This window comes from Nomascus leucogenys, chromosome 10 (genome assembly GCF_006542625.1).
Source record: "Nomascus leucogenys isolate Asia chromosome 10, Asia_NLE_v1, whole genome shotgun sequence".
Classification (NCBI taxonomy): domain Eukaryota; kingdom Metazoa; phylum Chordata; class Mammalia; order Primates; family Hylobatidae; genus Nomascus; species Nomascus leucogenys.
The window spans coordinates 5,726,861-5,753,641 of record NC_044390.1 but is presented as its reverse complement, the minus strand read 5'-3'; the positions used below and the strand labels follow the sequence as shown (position 1 = coordinate 5,753,641).

The 26,781-nt window shown below is 35.4% G+C and overlaps 1 protein-coding gene across 14 annotated transcripts in view; it reads right to left on the bottom strand.

Moving 5' to 3' along the window:
- The window catches only part of ANKS1B (ankyrin repeat and sterile alpha motif domain containing 1B), a 1,250,661-nt gene that overhangs the window by 1,014,007 nt on the left and 209,873 nt on the right, over positions 1-26,781 (bottom strand). For all 14 annotated transcript variants that reach the window (XM_030819772.1, XM_030819768.1, XM_030819762.1 and 11 more), the window contains exons 7-8: positions 24,307-24,420; positions 21,677-21,843 (exon numbers count right to left, since the gene is read on the bottom strand). In XM_030819772.1, coding sequence (XP_030675632.1) covers positions 21,677-21,843; positions 24,307-24,420 — 281 coding nt within the window. The remainder of the gene's footprint in view (positions 1-21,676; positions 21,844-24,306; positions 24,421-26,781) is intronic.

Below are 26,781 nucleotides of genomic sequence, written 5' to 3'. Positions count from 1 at the left end.
AAACAAAAAAGAACTACTCCAGGCAAGACTGAACTAAAAATTTTTCTCAATTTCCAGTCAAACTGTGTTCACTTTTCTAACATCTACCCATCCACCCACCCATTCATTCTTCTTTTGTTCATTGATTCAGAAAATGCATATTGGTATTATTTTATGTGGCAGGCCCCATACCAGGATTCTGTGATATCACAAAGATGAAATATATATATAATGCCTCAAGGAGTTCATAGTCTAATATATTCAAGAACAAGAAATAATCAGAATTTACAACTACTTACTACAATTACAACCACCATAAGTACTATTACAGGTCATTGGGACTCTATATTATAAAAGGCACTGGGAGAAAGCCTAATCCAAATTGGAAAGAAGGTTCAAAAATGAGCTAAGATTAGAAGTAATGTTTTGATGGAGGAGGAAAAGTAAAAATAATGAAATTGGTTTGGGGCGGAGGAGAGTGTGAGAACTTTAGGTATAGTTATACATGCTGAAAGACCGGCGAAAGAGAGTTTGGTAAATTTATAGAATTATAAATAGTGGGGAAAATGATGAGAGATGACAACACAGCCCTAAATAGGAGCGAGTTCATGACATGCCTTCATTTTCCCTATTACATAATCAGATGATTGTTATTATCACACTTTTTCCTGTGCCTTTCACCTCATATTCAAACATGACAGAATCACTTCTCATTTTCACTGATTAAAATATAGCTATTTCTTTTTTTAACACACTTTTATAAGAGAGCTACTATCTGTCAGGCAACATCCCAGACTCTCAGATGTACTGTTCTTCCTAACTTTCTACAACACCTTATACTATCATTTACTGGACTGCTTGCTTGGTAATACACTTTACCACCCTGTATTTCAATTATTTGGTAATATATCTGTTTTATCTGCCAAACTCCAAGCTCCATAAAACATGGAAATGCCTCATTCATTATTTTTGTCTGCCATAAAACAGTAGCTAGTACATAATATAGGTATAACTAATGTTTATTGAGTGGATGAACTAAAGCAATGAAGAAAAATGGATTAGCTTTAAAATAAGAGACTATCATTTTAGTTTTCTCATTATGCAATAAGGTTTTTTAAATACATAAAATATCGTAATGTGTATTTTATGTTTATATTTTTATGTTTTACAGGATATTGATACTATTTATTGGTAAGTAATAATATTTTATTACTGCAGTACCCCTTCACAATATACCCTTATATATACAACTTACAATTCTGATAGTTTCTGAAAACATATTACTATTGGAATGCTACTAAAGATATGACTAGAATTCATTTTTTCATCCATACAAAAATGTTTATTGAGCACTTACTATTTGTAGGACACTATGTGAATTGCTTAGCTTTTATATTTCATTGCCATTAAATACAATAATGTAATAGGTAAAATATGTCAAATTAACTTCTCTTTGTACTTAGTCATAGTCATACCCTGAGGCAAAGGAACAATGTCATTCAACCTCCTTTCATAAATAATATGCTTTGAAACAATGACTGATTCATTGTTAAACTGCATGATTATATAGTATAAAGATTATAAATTCGGTTGAAGTTCAGGTGTTTTTTATTATGAGATACTGTACTTTTAAATTATGGAATTTCCAATTAATGCTTTTAATAGATCTCATTTCTCTTCTGAGATTCTCCATCTGTTCAAAGAAAAAAAAAAGGGTCTGAGCTGGAGTAAGTAAGGAGGTTTCTATAGAAAGAAAGACTTGAACTACACCTCATAAGACGAACAAGATTTAAACAAACAGCAAAGATGAGAGAATGAAACAATGAGCAAAGACACCATGCAAGAAATGCCTATGATATTTTTAGACAAATAACAAAGGAATAAGGTATATTGGTGGCAGGAAGGAGAACAGAAAGAAATATCATTGGATAAGGAGGGGTAGGAACAGAATGGGAAGATCTTGACATTCTTGAACTCCAAGAAGAGGAAGGGGCCACGATAAATTAGTTAAAATAAGGCTCAATATTGTATCACTGCTCTGTATACTTCAATGTGTTTTTGTAGTAGCTGGTAACAGTCTTTCCTTTTCATATTTAGTGCTTCCTTCAGAAGCTCTTGTAAGGCAGGTCTGGTGGTAACAAACTCCCTCAGCATTTGCTTGTCTGAAAAGGATCTTATTCCTCCTTTGCCTATGAGGACAGAGTCAAATCTACACATATCAATACTAGCCTTAAATGTAAATAAGCTAAATACTGCAATTAAAAGACACAAAGTAGGCTGGGCACGGTGGCTCACACCTGTAATACTAGCACTTTGGCAAGCCAAGGTGGGTGGATCACCTGAGGTCAGGAGTTCAAGATCAGCCTGGCCAACATAGTGAAACCCCATCTCTTCTAAAAATACAAAAAATCAGCTGGGCATGGTGCCGGGCACCTGTAATCCCAGCAACTCAGGAGGTTGAGGCAGGAGAATTGATTGAACCCAGGAGGCAGAGGTTACAGTAAGCCAAGATCACACCATTGCACTCCAGCCTGGGCAACAAGAGCAAAACTCCATCTCAAAAATAAAATAAAATAAAAGACACAAAGTGGCAAGCTGGATAAAGAACCAAGAGCCATTGGTATGCTGTTTTCAGGAGACTCATCTCCCATGTAATGACACAGATAGGCTCAAAATAAAGGGACAGAGAAAAATCTACCATGCTAATGGAAAACAAACCAAAAAAAGCAAGGGTTGCTATTCTCATTTCAGACAAAACAGACTTTAAACTAACAAAGATCAAAAAAGACAAAAGAGGGCATTACATAATCATAAAGGGTTCAATTAAGATCTAAGTATCCTAAATATATATGCACCCAACACAGGAGGAAGCAGATTCTTAAATCAAGTTCTTAGAGACCTTCAAAAAGACTTAGACTTCCAGAGAATAATAGTGAGAAACTTTAATACTCCACTGACAATATTAGAAAGACCACTGAGACAGTAAATTAACAAAGGTATTCAGGACCTGAACTCAGCAATAGATCATATGAACCTGACAGATATTTACAGAACTCTCCCCCAGAATATACATTCTTCTCATTGCCACATGGCACATACTCTAAAATTGATCACATAATTTAAAGTAAAACACATCTTGGCAAATGCAAAAGAACTGAAAATCATAACAAACAGTCTCTCAGACCACATGCAATTAAATTAGAAATCAAGACTAAGAAATTCACTCAAAGCCATACAACTACATGCAAACTGAATAACCTGCTCCTTAATGACTTTTGTGTAAATAATGAAATTAAGGCAGAAATCAGTAAGTTCTTTGGAACTAATGAGAACAAAGATACAACATACCAGAATCTCTGGGACACAGCTCAGGCACTGTTAAGAAGGAAATTTATAGCACTAAATGCCCATGTCAAAAAGTTAGAAAGAGCTCAAGTTAACAACCTAACATCACAACTAAAAGAACTACACAGCCAAGAGCAAACAAATCCCAAAGCTAGTAGAATACAAAACATAACCAAAATCAGAGCTGAACTTAAGAAGATTGAGACATGACAAAAAAAATCCAAAAGATTAACAAATCCAGGAGCTGCTTTTTTTTTAAAAAAATAATAAAATAGAACAAATAGCTAAGCTAATAAAGGAGAAAAGAGGGAAGATTCAAATAAACACAATCAGAAATAACAACGGGGATATTACCCCTGACCCCATAGAAATGCAAACAACCATCAAAGAATATTATGAACACCTCTATGCACATAAACTAGAAAATCTAGAAGAAATGAATAAATTCCTGGACACATATACCCTCCCAAGACTGAACCGAAGAAACTGATTCTCAGCAAACCAAACCTCTGAAATTGAAGCAATAATAAACAGCCTACCAATTAGAAAAAGCCCAGGGCCAGAAAGATTCACGACTAAATTCTACCAGATGTACAAAGAAGAACCAGTACCATTCCTACTGAAACTATTCCAAAAAATTGAAAAGGAGGGACTCCTCCCTAACTCATTCTATGAGGCCAACATCATCCTGATACCAAAACCTGGCAAAGATACAACAAAAAAAAGAAAAATTAATGCCAATATCCTTCAGGAAAATTGATGCAAAAATCCTCAAAAAAAAAAAAAAACTGACAAGCTGAATCCGGCAGCAAATGAAAAACCTTATCCACCATAATCAAGCAGGCTCTATCCCTGAGATCCAAGGCTGGTTCAACATAAACAAGTCAATAAATGTGATTCATCACATTAACAGAACTAAAGACAAAAATCACATAATTATCACAACAGATGCAGAAAAGGCTTTCGATAAAATTCAACATCAATTCATGTTAAAAACTCTCAATAAACAGACTTTAAACCAACAAAGATCAAAGAAGGGCACTACATAATGGTAAAGGGATCATACCTCAAAATAATAAGGACATACCTTATAATGTCCTTATTTTGAGGACATACGTCAAAATCATAAGAGCCATATATGACAAACCCACAGCCAACATCATACTGAACGAGCAAAAGCTGGGGGCATTCCCCTTGAAAACTGGAACAAGACAAGGAAGCCCTCTCTCACCACTCCTATTTAACATAGTACTGAAAGTCCTGGCCAGGGCAACCAGGCAAGAGAAGGAAATAAAGATCATTCAAATAGGAGAGAGGAAGTAAAACCATCCCTGTTTGCAGATGACATGATCCTATATCTAGAAAACCACATAGTCTTAGCCTAAAAGCTTCTTAAGCTGATAAACAACTTCAGCAAAGTCTCAAGATACAAAACCAATGTGCAAAAATAACTATCATTCCCACAACAGGCAAGTGGAGAGTCAAATCAGGAACATACTCCCATTTACAATAGCCACAAAAAGAATAAAATTCCTAGGAATACAGCTAACTAGGGAGGTAAAAGATTTCTACAAGAACTACAAAACACTGCACAAAGAAATCAGAGATGAACAAACAAATACAAATAAATTCCATGCTAATGGATAGGAAGAATCAATATTGTGAAAATGGTCACACTGCCCAAATCAATTTAGACTCAATGCTATTCCTATTAAACTAACATTGAGACTCTTCAAGAACTAGAAAAAAACTATTTTAAAATTAATATGGAACCAAAAAAGAACCAAAATATCCAAGGCAATTCTAAGCAAAAAGAACAAAGCTGGAGGCATCATGCTACCGAATTTCAAACTATATTATGGGGCTACAGTAACCAAAACAGCATAGTACTTGTACAGAAACAGATACATAGACCAATGGAACTGTATAGAGAATTCAGAAATAAGACCACACACCAGAAATAAGACCACACACCTACAACTATGTGATCTTCGACAAACCTGACAAAAAACAAGCAATGGGGAAAGGATTCCCTATTCAATAAATGGTGCTTGAATAACTGGCTAGCAATATGCAGAAAACTGAAACTGTACCCCTTCCTTATACCATATACAAAAATTAACTCAAGATGGATTAAAGACTTAAATGTAATACCCAAAACTATAAAAAACATCCTGGAAGACAACCTAAGCAATACGATTCAGGACACAGGAATGGGCAAAGATTTCATTACAAAGATGCCAAAAGCAACTACAACAAAAGCAAAAATTGACAAATGGGATCTAATTAAACGAAAGACTTCTGCACAGCCAAAGAAACTATCAACAGAGTAAACAGACAACCTACAAACTGGCAGGAAATTTTTGGAAACTATGCATCCGACAAAGGTCTAATAGCCAGCATCTTTAAGGAACTTAAACAAATTTACAAGAAAAAAACGACCACATAAAAAAGTGGGCAAAGAACATTAACAGACACTTCAAAAGAAGACATACATGCAGCCAACAAGCATATGAAAAAAAAAGTGCAACATCACTGATCATTAGAGAAACACACACCAAAACCACAATGAGATGCCATCTCACCCAAATGGCTATTAAAAAGTAAAAAAAATAACAGACGCTGGCAAGGTTATGGAGAAAAAGCAATGCCTATACACTGTTGGTGGGAGTGTAAATTAGTTCAACCATTATAGAAGACAGTATGGTGATTCCTCAAAGATCTAAAGACAGAAATACCATTCAACCCAGCGATCCCATTACTGGGTATATACCCCATGGAATATAAATCATTCTATTATAAAGATGAATGCACACATATGTTCATTATAGCACTATTCACAATAGCAAAGACATGGAATCAACCTAAATGCCTATCAGTGATAGACTGAATAAAGAATATCTGGTGCATATAGACAGTGGAATACTATGCCACCATAAAAAAGAATGAGATCATGCCCTTTCCAGGAACATGGATGAATCTGGAGACCATTATCTTCAGCAAGCTAATGCAGGAACAGAAAACCAAATACCACATGTTCTCACTTATAAGTGGGAGCTAAGTGATGAGAACACACAGACAAATAGAGAACAGCACACACTGGGGTCTACTGAAGGGTTGTGGGTGGGAGAAGGGAGAGTATTGGGAAAAACAACTAATGGGTACTAGGCTAATAGCTGAGTTATGAAATAATCTATACAACAAACCCCCATGGCACAAGTTTATCTATGTAACAAACCTGCACGTGTAACCCTGAACTTAAAGTAGAAGTTAAAAAAATAAGGCTCTCGATTTTTGACCGTGAAGTCATGAAATACAAGCTCCATTTCAGAAGGTCTCATCTGGCAGTATAATATAGGTGTGGGTCAGAATTAAGAGAGACTGATGGCAAAGAAAGGAACAAAAACATTGGCTTGACACCTTCTGTGTGTCCAACACACTGCTAAATACTTTTTACACAGTCTACTTCAATAGGAAACAGTGAGAGACTAAGACAAAATGGGAAGGTTAGCTACAATTATGGGGTAACCTTTCAGTGATACAGAGAAAAATACATATAAATGATTCAACAAATAAAATAGAAAGGACAGGCTACCATTCGTTTAGTGTGTAATCTGTGGTGGGCACTGTGTTAGGTACTCCATATTTATCACCTCTATCCTCACAATAATCCTGCAAGGCACTATTATTCTTATTGTTACCATTTTTCATATAAAAAAAATCTAAACGTCAGGGAAATATTTACCAGGGAAATAATACCTGCAAGATACTATTACTATTACTATTGTTACCATTTTTCAGATGAGAAATCTAAAGATCAGGGAAATATTTACCTATGGAGTAGAATTGGAATTCAAACACAAGTCTTTTGAACTCAAATTCCTGTTCTCTACCCTATAATGTCACACACAATACAAAAATATGTTATTGAAGAAATTAGTGTAATTCTTTAATGCAAGGACTCCTTAATGTAAGTTAGTGAGGATGATAATTACTATGACAGTAGAAACACTTTAATGTTTTGGAAAGGGGCACCAGGCTAGGTAAAAGTAGGATTAGAGATTCAAGGGCAAAAGGAAATCTTTCAAAGCTGGAATGGGTTTGTTTCAGTAACAAAGAATAGATTATAGGAAAAGATATAACATGTCAATGTTTGTCTCATTTATTCTGAGGGCAGGCTATTTTCACTTTAATGATCCGCTTCTTACTAGTTCATTTTCTTTGTTCATTTTAAAGTCTTCATTTCCTGTCAGATTTATTCCCTTGACTATGCATTCTTTCTCCAAATTAAGACTTTGCTTCTCATTATTAATGATTTGATAGCACAGACTGGCAGCTGTCACCTAAATGGAACTGTTAGGAAACTGTAAACAAACACAACTTTTCAGCTTTAAAAAGCATAGATGGCAGACACAAGAATTCTGGCAAAGCAACGTGAAAATAACATCAGTTTTTAAAATCTAAGCCTGAGATTGAAGCAGGCCACACTGTATCTTCTACCTACGATTACTGATTTTGATTCTATCATAGAGAATCCCAATTCTTCAGCTGTTAGAGGCTGAATGAATTCCAATATTCTTTAGTTGTGGCCCAAATGGTCTCCTGATAAAATATGTTGAAGCATGAGCAATTTCAGCAATTTTTTCTGGGTTACTAGTCTACTATTCCATTAGAATTAGTTTGCTCTTCAGGGTGAAAAGCATTTCCTCGGACACAGTGTTAAGTGATTATTGCAACTGACATGTCTCTTTAAGCTCAGGCTCTCGCCTGATTTCCTTTGGCATTAGGCAGCAAAATGGAATTTTAAATACTGGCAAGCTGTCCAAGGTCTTCACTCAAAAAGAGAGCCAAGAACTCCCAAATGTAAACCTCGAAATAGAATTACAAATTAGGTACACTATGACAAATGAAGAAGGTAAATGTGAAAAGTGACTAAAAGTTAACTTCATCATTACCCAGAATGTGAGGTTAAAAGAAAGGTGAATTATTACTACATTTTCAGGAAAACATTACAATTAGCTCATAAGTGTAAAGTATAGATTCTCAGGAAAATTCTAACAGCTGAGTTCTTCTATTAGAAAGTTTAATTCAAGTTAGAGATTATAAAGAGATTAGAAAGAACAAAAGTATCAAAACAAAAACTGGCTAATAATATATCTGAAGAGTATATAAAAATGATAACCTTACAAACGTCATAAAGTTCAAAACATAAAAATTAAAATATTTTAGAAAGGAAGTTTACTGCCCTTAATAGAATGCTCATAATATAGATGCATATTTTAACATCAAACACATTTTAAGAACATGCACAATGAAATACTATGCATCAGTGAAGTCCATCAAAATGTGCAAGAATCATTAACAATTAGAAAAAAACAGGATGTCATCAACCACCAAATATACATTCTTATCACCTGCACAAGGAACATACTCAAAGATTGATGACATGCTCAGCCATAAAGCGAGTCTCACTAAATTCAAAAAAATCAAAATCATACTAACCATATTTTTGGACCACAGTGGAATAAAAATAGAAATCAATGCCATGAACATATCTCAAAACCATCCCTCAAATCTTTCCAATTTCATGAAAACTAAACAACTTGCTACTAAATGACTTTTGTTTACACAATGAAATTAAGGCAGATATCAAAAAATTCTTTGAAATAAACTAAAACAGACGTAACATACCAAAATCTCTGAGATGCAGCAGAAGCAATGTTAAGAGGAAAGTCTAAATGCCTACCTCAAAAAATTTTTAAAGATCTCAAATTAATAATCTAACATCATACCCGGAGGAACTAGAAAAACAAGAACAAAGCAGAAGAAAAGAAATAAATAAAATAAAATAAAATAAAATCGGTGCAGAACTGAATGAAATTGAGACCCAAAAATTCATACAAAAAAATCAATAAAACCAAAAGTTGGCATGAAAGGATAAATAAGATCAATAGGCTGGCAGTTAGATTAACAAAGAAAGAAGAGACAAGATCCAAATAAGCACAATCAGAAATGGCAAAGGTGACATTAAAACCAATCCCACCAAAATACAAAAAAAAACCCTCAGAGACTATGATGAACACCATATATATACAAACTAGAAAATCTAGAGGAAGTAGATAAATTCCTGGAAATACACAATCTCCCAAGGTTAAATCAGGAAGAAACTGAAACCCTGAATAGACCAATAACGAGTTCTGAAATGGATTCAGTAATAAAAAGCCTAACAACCAAAAAAAAAACAAAAAAAAAAACCCTGGACCAGAAGGATTCACAGCTGAATTCTACCAGACATACAAAGAAGAGCTGGTATCAATTCTGCTGAAACTATTCCAAAAAATTGAGGAGAATGGACTCCTCCCTAACTCATGAAGCCACCATCATCCTAATATCAAAACATGGCAAAGACACACACACACAAAAGAAAACTACAGGCCAATATACCTGATGAACAGAGAAGCAAATATCCTCAACAAACAAACTAAAAGCAGTAGTGCATCAAAAACTTACCATGATGAAGGAGGTTTTCTCCCTGGGATACAGGGTTGATTAAACATATACAAACCAATAAATGGGATTTACCACATAAACAGATTTAAAAGCAAAATCAATATGATCATCTCAATAGATGCAATAAATATACCTTCAATAAAATCCAACATCCCTTCATGATAAAAACCTTCCACAAATTAGGCATCAAAGGAACATAACTCAAAATAATAAAAGCCATCTATGACAAACTCACAGCCAACATTATAATAAATGGGCAAAAACTAGAAGCATTTTCCTTAAGGACTAGAACAAGACAAGTATGGCTACTCTCACCACTCATATATAACATAGTACTGAAAGTCCTAGCCAGAGCCATCATGCAAGGTGAATAAATAAAAGGCATCCAAATGGAAAAGAAAAATTCAAACTGTCTTCACTAATGATATGATTCTATGCCTAGAAAACCCTAAACTCCAACAAAAAGCTGTTGAAACTGATAAATGACTTCAGCAAAGTTTCAGAACATAAAATCTATATACAAAGATCATTAGAATTTCTACACATCAATAACATTCAATCTGAGAACCACAGTAAGAATGCAATCCCATTTACAATGAACACACAAAATACGAAATACCAAGGAATACAGCTAACCAGGGAGGTGAAAGATCTCTACAATGAGAACTACAAAACCCACCGTTCAAAGAAATCAGAGATGATACAAAGAAATGGAAAAACATGCCATGTTCATGGGCTGGAAGAATCTCAATATCAATAAAATGTCCATACTACCCAAAGCAATCTACAGATTAAATGCTATTCTTATTAAAGTACCAACATCATTTTTCACACAATTAGAAAAAAACTATTCTAAAATTCACATGGAATCAAAAACAAGCCCGAATAGCCAAAGCAATCCTAAAAGAATGAAGCCAGAGGCATCACATTCCCCAACTTCCAACTATACTATACAGCTACAATAACAAATACTTCATGGTACTGGTACAAAAACAGACACATAGAACAAAGGAACAGAATAGAGAACTCAGAAATAAAGCCACACAACTATAACCATCTAATCTTCCACAAAAATAAACAATGGGGAAAGGCCAAGCTATTCAATAAATAGTGCTGAGATATGCAGAATGAAACTGGACCCTTACCTTTCATCATACACAACAATTAAGAAAAGATAGGTTAAAGATTTAGATGTAAAACCTCAAACTCTAAGAATCTTAGAAGGGAACCTAGAAAACACCATTCTGGACATAGGTCTGGGCAAAGATTTCATGATAAAGACTTCAAGAGCAATTGCAACAAAAACAAAAATTGACTTAAAACCTTCTGCACAGAAAAAGAAACTATAAACACGGCAAACAGACAACTTACAGAATGGTAGAAAATATTCACAATCTATGCATCTGACAAAGGTCTAATATCCAGAATCTATAAGGAGCTTAAAAAAATCAACAAGCAAAAAACAACCCAATTAAAAAATGGGTAAAGGACATGAAAAGAAGATATGCATGCAATTAATAAGTATGTGAAAAAAAATCCTCAACATTACTAATCATTAGAGAAGTGCAAATCAAAACCATTGAATGCAATCTCACACCTGTCACAATGACTTTTATTAAAAAGTTAAAAAAAATAACAGATGTTGGTGAGGTTGTGTAGAAAAGGGATCGCTTAAACACTATTCGTGGGAATGTCAGTTAATTCAGCTACTATAGAAATAGTTTGGAGACTTCTCAATGAACTTAAAACAGAACTACCATTTGACCCAGCAATCCCATTACTGGGTGTATACCCACAGGAACACAAATCATTCTACCATTAAGACACATCCACATGTATGCTCATTGCAGCACTTTTCACAACAGCAAAGACATGGAATCAATCTAGATATCCATCAACGGTGGACTAGATAAAGAAAATGTGGTACATATACACCATGGGATACTAGGCAGCCATAAAAAAGAGTAAAATTGTGTCCTTTGCAGCAACATGGATGCAGGTGGAGGCCATTATTCTACGCAAATTAACACAGGAACAGATAATCAAATACCACATGTTCTTACTCGTAAGTGGGAGTTAAACACTGAATACCCATGGAAATACACACGGACACAAAGAGGGCAACAACAGACAATGGGGCTTACTTGAGGGTGTAGCATGGGAGGAGAGTAGGGATCAAAAAGCTACATATTGGGCCGGGCACGGTGGCTCACGCTTGTAATCCCAGCACTTTGGGAGGCCGAGGCGGGTGGATCACGAGGTCAGGAGATCGAGACCACGGTGAAACCCCGTCTCTACTAAAAATACAAAAAAATTAGCCGGGCGTGGTGGCGGGAGAGGCTGAGGCAGGAGAATGGCGTGAACCCGGGAGGCAGAGCTTGCAGTGAGCCGAGATTGCGCCACTGCACTCCAGCCTGGGCAACAGAGCGAGACTCTGTCTCAAAAAAAAAAAAAAAGCTACATATTGGGTACTATGATCATTACCTGGGAGAATAAATCATTTTTACACCAAATCCCAGTGACACACAGTTTACCCATGTAACAAACCTGCATATGTACCTCACTGAACCTAAAATAAAAGCTGGAAGAAAAAAAACAAAACAAAATAGCCCCATCTCAATAATACAGAAAGAATAATAAGGATTAATTCAAAAATGTTTATCACATAAATATTCAGGAATTCAAAAATTAATAATGTAATCAGACATATTTCCTATATTCTTATACTATATACTTCCTTCGTATATGTTATCAGGAATTAAACATGGTATTTGTAATACAGGATATCCTTGTCATCAGTGAGAGAGATGTACTATTCCCTAAGAAAAATACAATTTGACTTAAGATGCTAGCGATATATTGTGAAGTCAATAATATAGTTTACCGGTGTATTTTATTTCATCCTCAAAGAAACTGGCGAGGTATTCATTATTTGAAAAATCAACCAACAGGGGAAGTTCTTCTCAGATCATAAATATTCCATGTTAGAATTTTTCTCATATGTCTACACCAAACTACAGGTATCAAACAGATGTTTTTATGCCCATGACCTGTTCTATCAATTCAATAAATGTTTGCTAAGCATGTGAGTGAGGAACTATGCTAAGGACAAACACATGCACACACACAGATTAATATTTTCCCTGTCTTCAAGGAGCTTATAGGCAAAGTCAAAAAAGATGATTCATGCATAATTAATACAAAGCAGCATAATGATGCAAATAGTTAGATCTAAATAGAAGGATCAAAAATAGTTTTCAATAAGTAGAAATGGTAGGGAAAATATATATAGACAAAACATGAACGTGGACAATAAGACAGACAGACATGTTTGAGAGAAATCCATTTTATTTATTTATTTAGAGACAGAGTTTCACTCTTGTCATCCAGGCTGGAGTGCACTGGGGTGATCTTGGCTCACTGCAACCTCCACCTCCTGGGTTCAAGTGATTCTCCTGCCTCAGCCTCCCGAGTAGCTGGGATGACAGGTGCACACCACCAGGCCCGGCTAGTTTTTGTATTTTTAGTAAAGACGGAGTTTCACCATGTTGGCCAGGCTGGTCTCTAACTCCCGACCTCAGGTGATCCTCCAGTCTCAGCCTCCCAAAGTGCTTGCAATTACAGGCATGCGCCACCGTGCCTGGCCAAGAATAACCCATTTTACTAAGACATTACTAGCAGATAAAGCTGGAAAAATACGATAAAGCTAGAAATGAAGGGTCTTGAATGCCTGAGTTAAATTTCTATTTAACATTTGCAGTGAGGACCAGGGCTAGTTTTGAGTAGGAAAATGACATGACCAGAATGGCACTTAAGGCATACTGACTTGGCAGCATTGCTCAGAATAAATACGAGCAGATGAAGAGGAGAGACTAGAAGTGGGTGGACAGGGTAGGAGGCTCTTGAAATAACTCAGGTGAGGGGAAATGATGGTCTGAACCCACAAATTGGCAGGAATGATGAAAAGGTGAGAGGTCAATCTGGAAGACAGTAATGAAAGACAGAATCATCTACTTGTAAGACATTGGACCTACATTCAGATCCCAGATTTACCTTTTGGGCAACTTACTTTACTCCTGATTCCCATGTTGAGGATAATAAAACCTACTTCATGGGATTGTTGTCAGGAATAAAGGAGATAATGATTTTTAACATGTTTACACAATGCCTAGCATGTAGTGAAAATTTAGTACTTAATAAATGCTAGCTTCTAGTGTTACAATTATTTTCAGATATCATAGTTTGTTCACTGTTTACTGATTTTTTTAGTAGCTACATCTCACTGCTGGTTCACGTAGCAGTTGTAGTCATTTATATACCCTAAAACTTTAGTGTGAACTACTTCCTGACATTAAATCTCCCCCATCTTGTATTTATACCATTGATTTTTAAGGAATCTAAATATAAGATGTTATACTAACTCCCACTGAATTCTATGTTTTTACCTTGAGCCAAGATTTCAGCCTATTGAGATAATTTTTCATATAAGTTCATATATGACAATTATTTGTCATATTTGCTATTCCTCCCTAACTTCTGCAAAGCTGATTAGAATAGATATGGTTTTTTCCAAGTAAAATATTGACTCAGACCAATCCAAGAACAAAATATTTCACTTTTCGCTAGAGAAATCCCCTCTACATTGACATTTTGTGACTATTTAGAACGTCTGGACAAAATTGGACAAAGTCTGTGAAACATAAAAATCAAGATCTCTTCAGCAACACAAAAGAGAACAAAATAGCTCTTTTCTATGGCTGACAGAAAGCCAGAGTAAAATTTTTTTAACCGATGAAGAAACTAAGGCTTGGAAACATCAAGTAACTTCCAAAGGTCACCCTGCTAGTAAGCTGCAGAACAGAGTTGTAAACCCAAATCTGTAGGACTCACAATCTCATGCTCTTAACTGCTAGACTAAGTTATCTCCCTAAGAAAGATGGTTGAGATTCCCATCATGATTGCTGGGAAAAACCTCCACTTTGGTCTCCGTAATTCATGTCCAAATAATTAAATGCATTTTGCAATGCTAATGGTTCATTTGCAAGAACATATACACTTTTATATGCAGTCTTTGCCTTTTTATGCATTTATTCAGTCAATGAACTTTCACTGAGAGACCACTACATTTGAGGCACTGTGTGAGGCAGGATGTGACTACAGAGATCGATCTAATAATGAACCTACTGTCAAGGAGTATATAAGAAGTAATGTAAAACATATACACCTACAAGGCAAGGCAGAAAGAGATGTATCATGAATGGTAAAAAGCAAGTGTGCTAGAAGTTCAGAAAAATGACTCTTTTATTCTACTAGCCATTTTCTCAAGGACTTCCTAGATTCCCTAAGGTTACAAAAAGTTCTTCCTGAGGTGAGGGTAGGAACAAAAATCTTACCCTTCTGATTCTGGATTTTTCCATTAATGTACACACAGTACATATGTGTGGTTAATGGTGTTGTTTTCAACGTATAAATGAAGGTCAACAGGATCCTAGTTCTACATTCCCTAATTCCTGCAAAATCTGTTAGGAGAATTCAAACCTTAGTTGAATCGCCTTGAGTCACCACATCCAAAAGGTCTGTTCAACTACGTAAGACATAAATTGTTCAGGTTAGAATGTTCTTTTGAACATTGTATACCACTGCTTAAGATTTAGCACCACTATAAAAAATTATATATGCTAAAGGCTCAGTTATGTTCCTATAATAAGCCTCTATTTACATTTCAAAAAATTAGCCTCCCAAGATTCTCTAAATGTGATGGAAATTGGGTAAGATAGCCACGAAGGTCTCTCCAAATTCTGAAATTGATGCATTCCTGATAATAAGCTCTAGAAATTGGTTTAGAATGTGTTTGAAGGTAAACTTTGTTTCAGAAACACCATTTGGTTTTTAGGCAACCTAATCTGACTCCACTGAACTTTAAAACTTGATGAATTTTAGAACTAAATTAAGTATATTTTCCAAAAGTAGGGACCTCACTCCCAGAGAGTATTCTCAAGAATAGCTTGGCATAAAAGAAACTGAAAATCCTTCAAGGTAAATCTCGAAATCTTAAAATACTAAAATAAAATACCTCACACTTCAGAAGGCTGACATGTAATTAAATATTTTGCATTGGTAAAGAAAGTAAAATAACAGAAAAGAGGCATAGTGGCTGAACAAAATTGCACAAAACCTGCCAATGCAACCCCTTCCAAACCCTTCCAAACCAAAAGCTTTAGATGCTGCTTGTGTCTATGTTCTCCCTCAAGAGAAAAAAATATATAACATATTTCAGCCCTTAAGCTTCTTATTTACTTCTTAAAGACATAGGCAGATGAGGTAATGTTCTATTACGAATGTTAAAAAAAAGAAAAAAGTTTTCCTGGTGCCTGGATTCTGAAATCTGCTCTAATGATCTTTATCATCAAATTTCTCTATGACATGCTGTGTTTACATTTAAGAATTGTATATATTGTTTATACACATGGAGGAAGAAACATGAATATAAGGCTTGGGAAAACATAAAGAGAATAGAAAATTTTTTCAGATGATTTTACATTCTTTCGAAAACCTAAATTTCATGAGTTGGTAAAGAATGTTAGGATATTTATATTTCTTGAAAATTTACATTCTAGATTATATAATGTCCTAATTCAACTTAGAAAATGGTTTCAAATGCATATTATAAGAGTATATAAAACAGACTGACTTTTGAATTAAAATGTATGCAAGACAAAATGCAATTTTAACTTGAGCTAGCCTTTATATTACATGCAAAACCTCCAATAGAATACATTCAATCATAAGAATTTAATTTTTAACTTATATTAGTAAAAGTGTTCAAACTACCATATTACAGCTAATATTTTAATAGAAACAAAAATCTCCGATTCAAAAATAAAAGTTCTTACATAAGATGGCTGGTTTTGTATTTGAAATTACTGAATCAGAGTGCCCTCTATTGGAAGAAAAGAGACAACAAAAGCTAAACTGGACTAAGAATACAGGTAAAATACTTTCAAAACTCAAGCTACATCATTAATATGTAAAATACATTAATAATATGGATGCTACAAAACATATTTCCTTACATTTTTATTTCTCTGAAATAACTTTTGGAATTACTGGTCATATCACAATCAGCAAGTTGGATGTTTCATATCCTAGGAAATTAAATTTTAACTGAACCCAAATGCTCATCATTTAACCACTAATATAAATAACAGACATACAGAAATGTTTTCCACATTTAACATTCCAATATAACATAGAAATGTTATAATTGAGGACTGTGGTTTGACTGCAGTTTGGATTTTCCTTGATGATAAACTGAAAGCCTCCTTGCTATGAACCTCATGTTGGTGACCCCCCAAGTCCATATGTTGAAATCCTAACCCCCAATGTGATGGTATTAGGGAGGGGGTATTGGGAGGTCATCAGATGATAACCCCTTATGATGTGCTAGTGTTCATATAAAAGAACATCGGGAGGGCTGGGCGCAGTGGCTCACGCCTGTAATCCCAGCACTTTGGGAAGCCAAGGCAGGCGGATCACAAGGTCAGGAGATCGAGACCATCCTGGCCAACACGGTGAAACCCCGTGTCTACTAAAATACAAAAAATTAGCCAGGTGTGGTGGCACATGCCTGTAGTCCCAGCGACTTGGGAGGCTGAGGCAGGGGAATCGCTTGAACTTGGGAGGCGGAGGTTGCAGTGAGCTGAGATTGTGCCACTGCACTCCAGCCTGGTGACAGAGCACAACTCCGTCTCAAAAACACACACACACACACACACACACACATCAGGAGAACCTGCTTTTTTCCCCTCTGTTCTTTGCCACATGAATATACAACCAGAAGACAGCCCTCTGCAAACCAGGAAGCAGGCCCTCACCAGCTACCAGCTCTGCTGGGTACCTTGATCTTGGGCTTCTCAGACTCCAGAACTGTGAGAAATAAATGCTGTTTTTTTTTTTTCAAGCCACCCAATCTACACTAATTTGTTATAGCATAGATAATCCCTAATTCAAGAGACTTTTAGAAGCTCTTACACTGGGGAATTGGAGCAGTAGGCTGGACATTAAGATCTACGAGATTTGTTCTATCTCAAAAAATTCTAGTTTTGTGGTGTTTTCAAGACCTCAGTTCTGACTCATCATCTCAGACCTGAATTACCTCAGTAAGATCTTGGCTGATTTTTGGCTCCCCAGACCAGTAGTATGGATGTTAGACCTGAGAAGCTTTTCCAAGAGCAATGCTCAGAGCTACCCAAACTTATTTTGATTTAGTTGGTCTGGACTGGTACCTGAGGGCATCAGTATTTATTTTTTAGAGCCTCTCTAGGTAAATCTAATGTACAACTATGGCTGAGAAGCATTGTTTGAGCCTCTCCCCAGATCAAGCAACATAAAACTACCACTTTTATTTTCCAAAAATGTCACTTTCAGGAGAACTCTCCTACACAAGAATTTATTCTCAGGATCAATTTTAAACTTCTGACTAGCCTCCCAATCTACTTAGCTGCCTTTGTTCTCTGACAATAGAGTTGAGTGGCAAAGGGTTATGGCTCCAGCTCCAGAATGTCTGTGTTCTTGGCTCTGTAATTACCACATGAAACTGGGAAAGTCATAAAAGCTCCCTGTATGGAGAAATAATACTATCCTTTTCATAGGGTCATTATGAGGATTAAATCAGGTAATACAAGTAAAGTGTTCCATAAATTGAGGTATTATCATTACTTATCCAACTTTATTTCCTACTACTTTCCAAAACAAACTCTCATCGTAAATCATTCTCAAATTATGCACTAATTCTCATCTCTGTGCTTTTGCACTTACTGTTTCTTCAGGCTGGAATCCTTTCTCAATCATTTGTCCCAACAAAAGTCAAAAGCACAGCTCCCCTTTCACCAGGACACAGCTCAGTCTCTCCCTACCTCCACAAAGACTTCAATGAGTATCTGTAAATATTCACTGGTCTCTCCCTTTTAAAAATTCCTTTGGCCACAAGGTAGCATACTATAAGAAATGTGGCTGAGAATTAAAAACACTGGCTCAGAGTTTGAATCCTCACTCTGCCACTTGGCAGCTAAGTCATTTTCTAAATCCATATTGTTAGGATTACTTAATACATGCCTTAAATCATGTAAAGCATTAGAGTAGCAAATAGCAAAAACTGAGCGTCAGTTCTTATTTATTCAGTGTTTTATATGTTAGTCTCCAGTTATAGTCTACACACTGTAACTGAAGTCTCCTTAGGATAGGTGTTTTGAATCACTTGAAGTCAAGAACCATATCTATTATAAATCCCACAACTCAAAACACGGTAAGAACCATCTGCATTAGGTGACCTATATTAGGTGACCTGTACTTAACTAAACTTTTTGCATCATGTAAGAGTATAATTGAAGCAATATTCTGGAAAAAACCTTTTTTGATGAATAGAAACAAATATTCAACAAAACATGGAATGAATTCAAATAAAACACAGGCTACAGAAAAGGGTCAAAGTAATTTGATTACTTTTTAAACATTCGCTAACAGGTTTCTATCAGATTCATCTTCTGAAAGCTCAGTTCCAATGATGTCTTTTATCTGCCCAAAATCCTCTACATTTTTCTTATTTCTTAAAAAAATAAATACCAAAATTCTTAGCCTGACATTCATAATTATCCACGACCTGACCTCAAACTAGACTTCTAGTCTTATCTCTTATCTTTCCCCTTTATAAACTCTATTCTTCCAAATAAACAGAATTATTTGCTCTTACTCATATATATCATCTGCTTTTCTCCCTCCACATAATCTTTAATATTTTATAGGGAAATATTTTCAAAGAACACTATTGTAAAGGTCTGTCACAGGAATGAAGAGTGGTGTTTGAAAAGCATGAGCTCAGATTTCAAAACCTTAATGCTCAATTTATGAGCATTAATTTCTTTCTTGCCACTATCACAATACAGTCTTTGGCTTACAAAAAAAAAAAAATTGAACATCTTTTCCCCAAACTATTGTCACTCTCTCAAAGTCAAAAGCCTTTGCCGTCACTTCCCGAAAAATGGAGCTTGAATCATGGTCTCCAAGTATCACATACAGACCCCAGGGCATACAAGATATACATTGAGTAAACGAAAAATAATTAGAGCTTCTGTTTTACACTTATTCTCTACCTTCCTCAATTTGAATTTCTTTTGTTGTGTAAGTCTCATAATTTACATCACATATTACTAGAAATGTAGTCTATATATAATTTACAAATAATCAGGGATATTTGCTCAAAATTTGTTTACTAATGGTATGTACAACAAAAAAGTTCGGAAACCCTGGTCTAAAAAATTAGGGCTTTCAGAATATCTGTGGTTTTACAAGTAGAAGGCCAGAAGCTGCCAGTTTACATAAATCTTTGAGGATGGATCTAAAAATGTAAATCCTATATATTGTTTATATAGAACAAATATGTTTTAAGTTCTAACTTTCAAGGAAATATTAAAATGTAACTGATTGGTAATCTGGAGATAGCATACACCTGTTTCAGATGTTTTAACAGAGGATTTTGTCCCAACATTAAAGTTACTATTACAAATATTTCATTAATATAAAAATTTCATTTGGTAAAACCTACAGGTATTTACTTCAGTACATATACAACTGTTCATAGTTATTCATAAAGAATTTTTATTGGGGCCAATAATAGGATGTTTTTACAAAAGACAGTGAAGCACAAAAACAAAATGAAACAAAAAAAGCAGGCCAAGGAGGTAGGACTAACCATGGAACTAGATTAGCAAGTGCTATCCCAGGAAACAGTGCCACAGCTTACTTTAAATAACTAAATTAAGTAAATGTTCTCATAATGGACAGTCACTATACTTAGCAAGTTTTTTTTTAGTTTTCACAAATAATATGACATACTTAACACAGTTCACTCTATTACTGGCTTTTGAATAAAGTATGATATATCTGTAACAAATTAAGTTCTAAAAGTGACTAAGGATTTCTTATCAGAATAATGTATTTCCTTTAATACCAGTACATACTGTACGTCCTTCCTCTATAGGACAAAAAGTAGGTTTAAAAATCTTAATATTAAACTGATTTATTCTCTATAGTTTTTCTTGCTTTTGTGTTCATATAAAAATCCAAATGAGTGAGAATTACCCATGGCCTGACCTCATTCTATCCTTCTAATCTTATCTCCCCTCTTTCTTCTTTGTAAACTCTTACTCCTAATAAATAGAAATACTTGCTCTTACTCAACTATATCATCTGCTTTTCTGCCTCATATAACCTTTAATATTTTATATGACAATATTTTCAAAGAACACTATCATAAGGGGTTGTCACAGGAATTAACTCATGCTTAAGATTCTGAGCTTATCGAAGAGAAACCTCTTGGGATTTGCATAATATTATAAAAATATGCAGACTGAACTTTCCACATTTCTCTCCTACTATGACTTCAGGAGGACGTGAGGAAACTATACGTGTGGCTCTGCTCTGTTAGTCTGAGTTCATAGAGAAAATGGGGAAGACAGTCGAAAGGGTTTTTGTCTATTTTTGGGAACCAACATCATTATGCCCAGTAAAACTAAAGGAATACAACAACAACAACAAATACTAAAAATCCATGTGTTTAAGAAAGAGTCTAACAGTAGAGAGATCATGAAGTGATCTGTCAAAGCACTCCTTCCCCTACACATGCACTGAGAGTAAAACCCCAAAGAACGTCAGGAAAAGAGCACTAAGGAAACCGGCATCTTAGAGTGGTGGATTCTGATAATGCACCACATCCCATGCCTCTTAAGTGTACATACTGAACTGGCAAAGACAGACACATTATCTTCATTCCCCCCGCCTTACTTACTACACTCTGGCTTCCATTTTTCCCAAGTTCTTCCTCTGAAATCTTGCTCAGATTATCTAAGTAGTGGTCTGATATTGTGTGGCACAAGTCTTCAAACGAATAATCCTTTTCTTGACAGAGTTTTATCTCATCCAAGAGTTTTGATAATTCTCCAGTGACGGTTTCACCTATGAGAATAATTTTTTCAGAAGTTTCAAGAAAGGCTATTGTTAAAACTTCATGTTAAGCAATAAAAATATGACTGCTACGGTGATAGAACCCAAAATATAACAAGATTAAGCAGTCAGACACTATTCTGCTGAAAACAAGGTGCTCAACCATAATTAGTACAACAATATTAATGGACAAAAGAGATTATAATTTTGCCTATTTTTATTCTTTTTCAAAATAGAAATAATTATTGTAAGGTTATGTATACATAGTACATAAAAGCATCTGGAATTACAATTCCCAAAGCTTCACTTATTATAGGATTTAATTTCCATAATCTTTCATTGGTATTTTACTTCACTGACAGAATTCATTAGCAAATTTGAAATGGTGCTGAGAAACTTCTTCCTAGGTTCAATAAACAGAAATAGTACAAGTTATTTAAACAAATAATAACATAGGTAATCAGTACCTTAAGAATTATGGTATATGATATAAAGTAAAAACACAAAAGAAACAGATAAATAATATGCATCATCTGTCAAACATGAAGATTTTGTAGATTACATGAAAATATGCACATTTTTAAACAGTCTCAGAAAGGTACCTTATACCTGTAATTTATTCTGAAAAAAATTTCCAGCAGTTACAATCCAGATTTTAATATTTTTATTCTGACATAAAAACATATTTAACATCAGCTGACTATAGATGCATGGATTTATTTCTGGACTGTATTCTGTTTTATTGGTATATATGTCTGTTTCCATGCCTGTATCATACTGTTTTGATTACTGTAGCTCTTCACAAGGGTTCGAAGAACACAAAATGTGGAAAAGATGGTCTCTTCAATAAATAGTGTTGGGAAAGTGGATATCCACATGCAAAAGAATGAAATATGACCCTTATCTCATCTCCTATGTAAAAATCAACGCAAATGGTATAAAGACTGGAACATTAAGACCTGAAAATATGAAACTCCTAGAAGAAAACATAGGGAAAAAACTTGATATTGGTTTGGACAATGATTTCTTGGATATGAACAAAAGCAAAAATGAACACGTAGGATTGGATCAAACTAAAAAGCTTCTGCACTGCAAATGAAACAATCAACACACTACAAAGATAACTTAAGGAATGGGAGAAAATATTAGCAAACCATAGATCTGGTAAGGGGTTAATACGCAAAATACATAAGGAATTCACATAACTCAATAGCAAAAACACAAATAACCAAATTTTAAAATGGGCTAAGGACTCGAATAGACATTTCTTCAAAAAAGGCACATAAACGACCCAAGGTATATGAAAAGGTGCTCAATATCACTAATAATCAGGCAAATGTAAATCAAAGCCACAATGGGGTATCACCTCCCATCTATTAGAATGGCTATTCTCAAAAAGACAAAAGATAGGAGGTGTTTCTGAGGATGTGGAGAAAGGGAACCCTGTATGCTGTCAGTGGGAATGTAAAATGGTAAAGGCACTATGGAAAGCAGTATGGAGATTCCTCAAAAAATTAAAAATAGAATTACCATATGATTCAGTAATCCCACTTTGGGGTGCTTATTCAAAGGAAATGAAACCAGTATCTTGGAGAGATATCTGCACCCTTCTGTTCATTGCAGCATTCTTCAGAACAGCCAAGACATGAAAACAACTGAAGTATCCACTGTCAGATGAATGGATAAAGAAAATGCAATGTGTGTATACATTTATATACACACTACACAAACAATGGACTATTATTCAGCCTTAAAAAAGAAGGAGATCCTGCCATTTGTAGCAACATGGATGAACCTAGAGGACATTATGCTAAGTGAGATGAACCAGGGACAGAAAGACAAATACTGCATGATCTCACATGTGGAATCTAAAAAAAGTCAAAGTCATAAAACAGAGAGTAGAATGGTGAATGCCAGGGGCTGGGGAGTGGAGGAGATGGGAAAGTGTTGATCAAAGGGTACAAAGGTTCAGTTATGGGGGATTAATAAATTCTGGAGATTTAAAATACATCATGGTGAGTACAGTTAATAATATTCTATTGTACACCTGAAACTTGCTAAGAGAGTTGATCTTAAGTGTTCTTTCCAAAAAAAAAAAAAAATACTATGTGAGATGATGGCTATGTTAATTAGCTTGATTTTGGCAATTATTCCACAAAGTATATATCAAGTTGCACACTGTAAATATATACAATTTTTATTTGCCAAGTATACTCAATAAAGCTGGGGAAAAACACACTTAAGAAAAAAACACATTTAAGAAATACATACTCCAGATAAACTTCATTACAGCAGGGATAGTTTTCTGCTTTGCTCACTACTGTATCTCAGGGCTGAGAAGCCCTAATCAGTAATAGGAGCTCTTATAAATGGGTGAAATATAGAGTATAGGATATAACCTATTAGACTTGAAATTTTCACAACTGTACATACAAGTCTAGTATAGTTTCCAGGGCTTTATAATTAGGTACTCACTTTTGGTCTTTTGGGAAGGAGACTCAACAGGAGATGAAATGCGTGTTTCTTGTGTTGCATCTTCCTGTACAGGCTCTTCAAGGACTGTAGATCTTCCCATGCCTTCTAAATACTCTGTGTGTATACATTTTTGAGATTACATACTTGAATTCATTTATTCTAAAATCAATAAATTTTATGTTTTACTTCTGGTGATCAGTTTTTCATTTATTTTCTCATATCCTAAATATATCCCAAGTTTTCAAAAGAACTTCAAAAAACCAAACATATCAAAAGAACTCCACGATGAGCTATTTACTTAAAGTTTTAATTAAAAAAAGACACTAGATTATTTGGGAGAAACTCTTGAACCCCTTTCTTCTAAACCCTAAACTTAAAACATTCTTTCCTTAAAAATAAATTCACCTGTTGAAGATACAATAAACTCCTTGGTCTCCTTATTTTCCATCTGAAGATTTTAAACTGTCTGAAAGATGCTTTGAATAGATTTAATCCCCAAAACAGGAATGTCAAATTCAGATGGATACCACAACCAGCCAGGTAACATAAATGAATGAAATGGAATAAGTTCATTTCAAAATGGTGCTGTAATCTTGTAAGAGAAGCGTAATTTGCATATTAACTTTATTTCCACAAAGAAATAATGTTCGGTGCCATTATTCTTGAAGTAATGTCCTATACTCAGCCTATTTTTCACTTTTCCAGTTTTGATACAGATATAATATTAGGAATAGCAGCTTAAACTTAAATATTGCTTACTATGGACCCAGCATTGTTCTAAGTGTTTTGTATAAATTAACTCATCTAATCCTTATAAAACTATGACACGTGTACTATCTAAATTTTAAAGATTACAAGAAGGAGTATTATTAACTTGTCCATGTTCGCTCAGCTAATAGGTGGCAAAGCCAGATAAATATAAGACAAGAAAACATCTCACTTTTCTCTTAATCATAAAGAAAACAGCATCTGAATGTAGAAATAAATGTTAACCAATATTCAGCCTCACAGACCATGTTTAACCAGAGAACAAATGACCAATCTAAAGTTCATCCTTGAAATAAAACTTCTTTTAGAGAAACCAAAACCCCAGAGTTTGAGGTAAAATTCTAGGGGTTTTTTTGTTTCTTTTTGGTTTGTTGGTTGGTTGTTTGAGATGGAGTCTCGCTCTGTCGCCCAGGCTGGAGTGCAGTGGTGCAATCTCGACTCACTGCAACCTCCGCCTCCCAGGTTCAAATAATTCTCCTGCCTCAGCCCCTCGAAGTGGCTGAGACTACAGACAGGTGCCACCACACCCGGCTCATTTTTTTTGTATTTTTAGTAGAGACGGGGTTTCACCATGTTCGCCAGGCTGGTCTCAAACTCCTGACCTCGTAATCCGCCCACCTCGGCCTCCCAAAGTGCTGGAATTACAGGCGTGAGCCACCGCGCCTGGCCAAATTCTAGACTTTTAAATGTTAACTGCTAATTCAATTCTTATGGAAACACAATGTGGGCTCAAAATATGTGATATAAACAAAGCATGTGTGCTATCTGCCAAAGAGTTCAGCCCACAAGTGGCTAGTTTGTAGCCTCTGTATAAAGATTAAATGAACAGATCCCTTTTCATACAGATCATTTGCTTATACTTCTTTGTTCAAGAACCTTTTTCTTAAAATCTAATAAAGAAAATTTGTACTCTCATGCCAAACAAGTATGTCCTCATACCATTCAAATAATTTCTACCAGGGATTTCCAGGAATGCAAAGAACGGAGATGATGTGTTCACGTTCTGAAATTTGCCAGTAATTAGAGAACTTCAAAGATGTCCTGTATGCCCTATCACAAATTAACATACCTAATTAGTCTTGACCATTTAGGAGAGCAAAGATAGTTACTCCCATATAACATTTCATCTTAGATAAACCAATGCAGTATGTTTTTAAAAAGTCCACGATTATGTCACACCCCATTTTCTAGTGGGTGACATTTATTTTGCTTTTCCCAGAAGACATATTACACACATGCTTCAGTTTTGTTTATTTTGTTTGTTTGTTTGTTTTTTGAGACGGAGTCTCACTGTGTTGCTCAGGCTGGAGTGCAGTGGTGCGATCTCGGCTCACTGCAACCTCTGCCTCCTGGGTTCACGCCATTCTCCTGCCTCAGCCTCCCAAGTAGCTGGGACTACAGGCACCCACCACCGCGCCTGGCTAAGTTTTTGTATTTTTAGTAGAGATGGGGTTTCACCGTGTTAGCCAGGATGGTCTAGACCTCGTGATCCGCCCACCTCGGCCTCCCAAAGTGCTGGGATTACAGGCGTGAGCCACCGCACCCAGCCCATGCTTCAGTTTCAGCGAGAGGCAGCCGGGCACGGTAGCTCATGCCTGTAATCCCAGCACTTTGGGAGGCCAAGGCGGGTGGCCCACGAAGTCAGGAGATCGAGACCATCCTGGCTAACATTGTGAAACCCCGTCTCTACTAAAAATACCAAAAAAG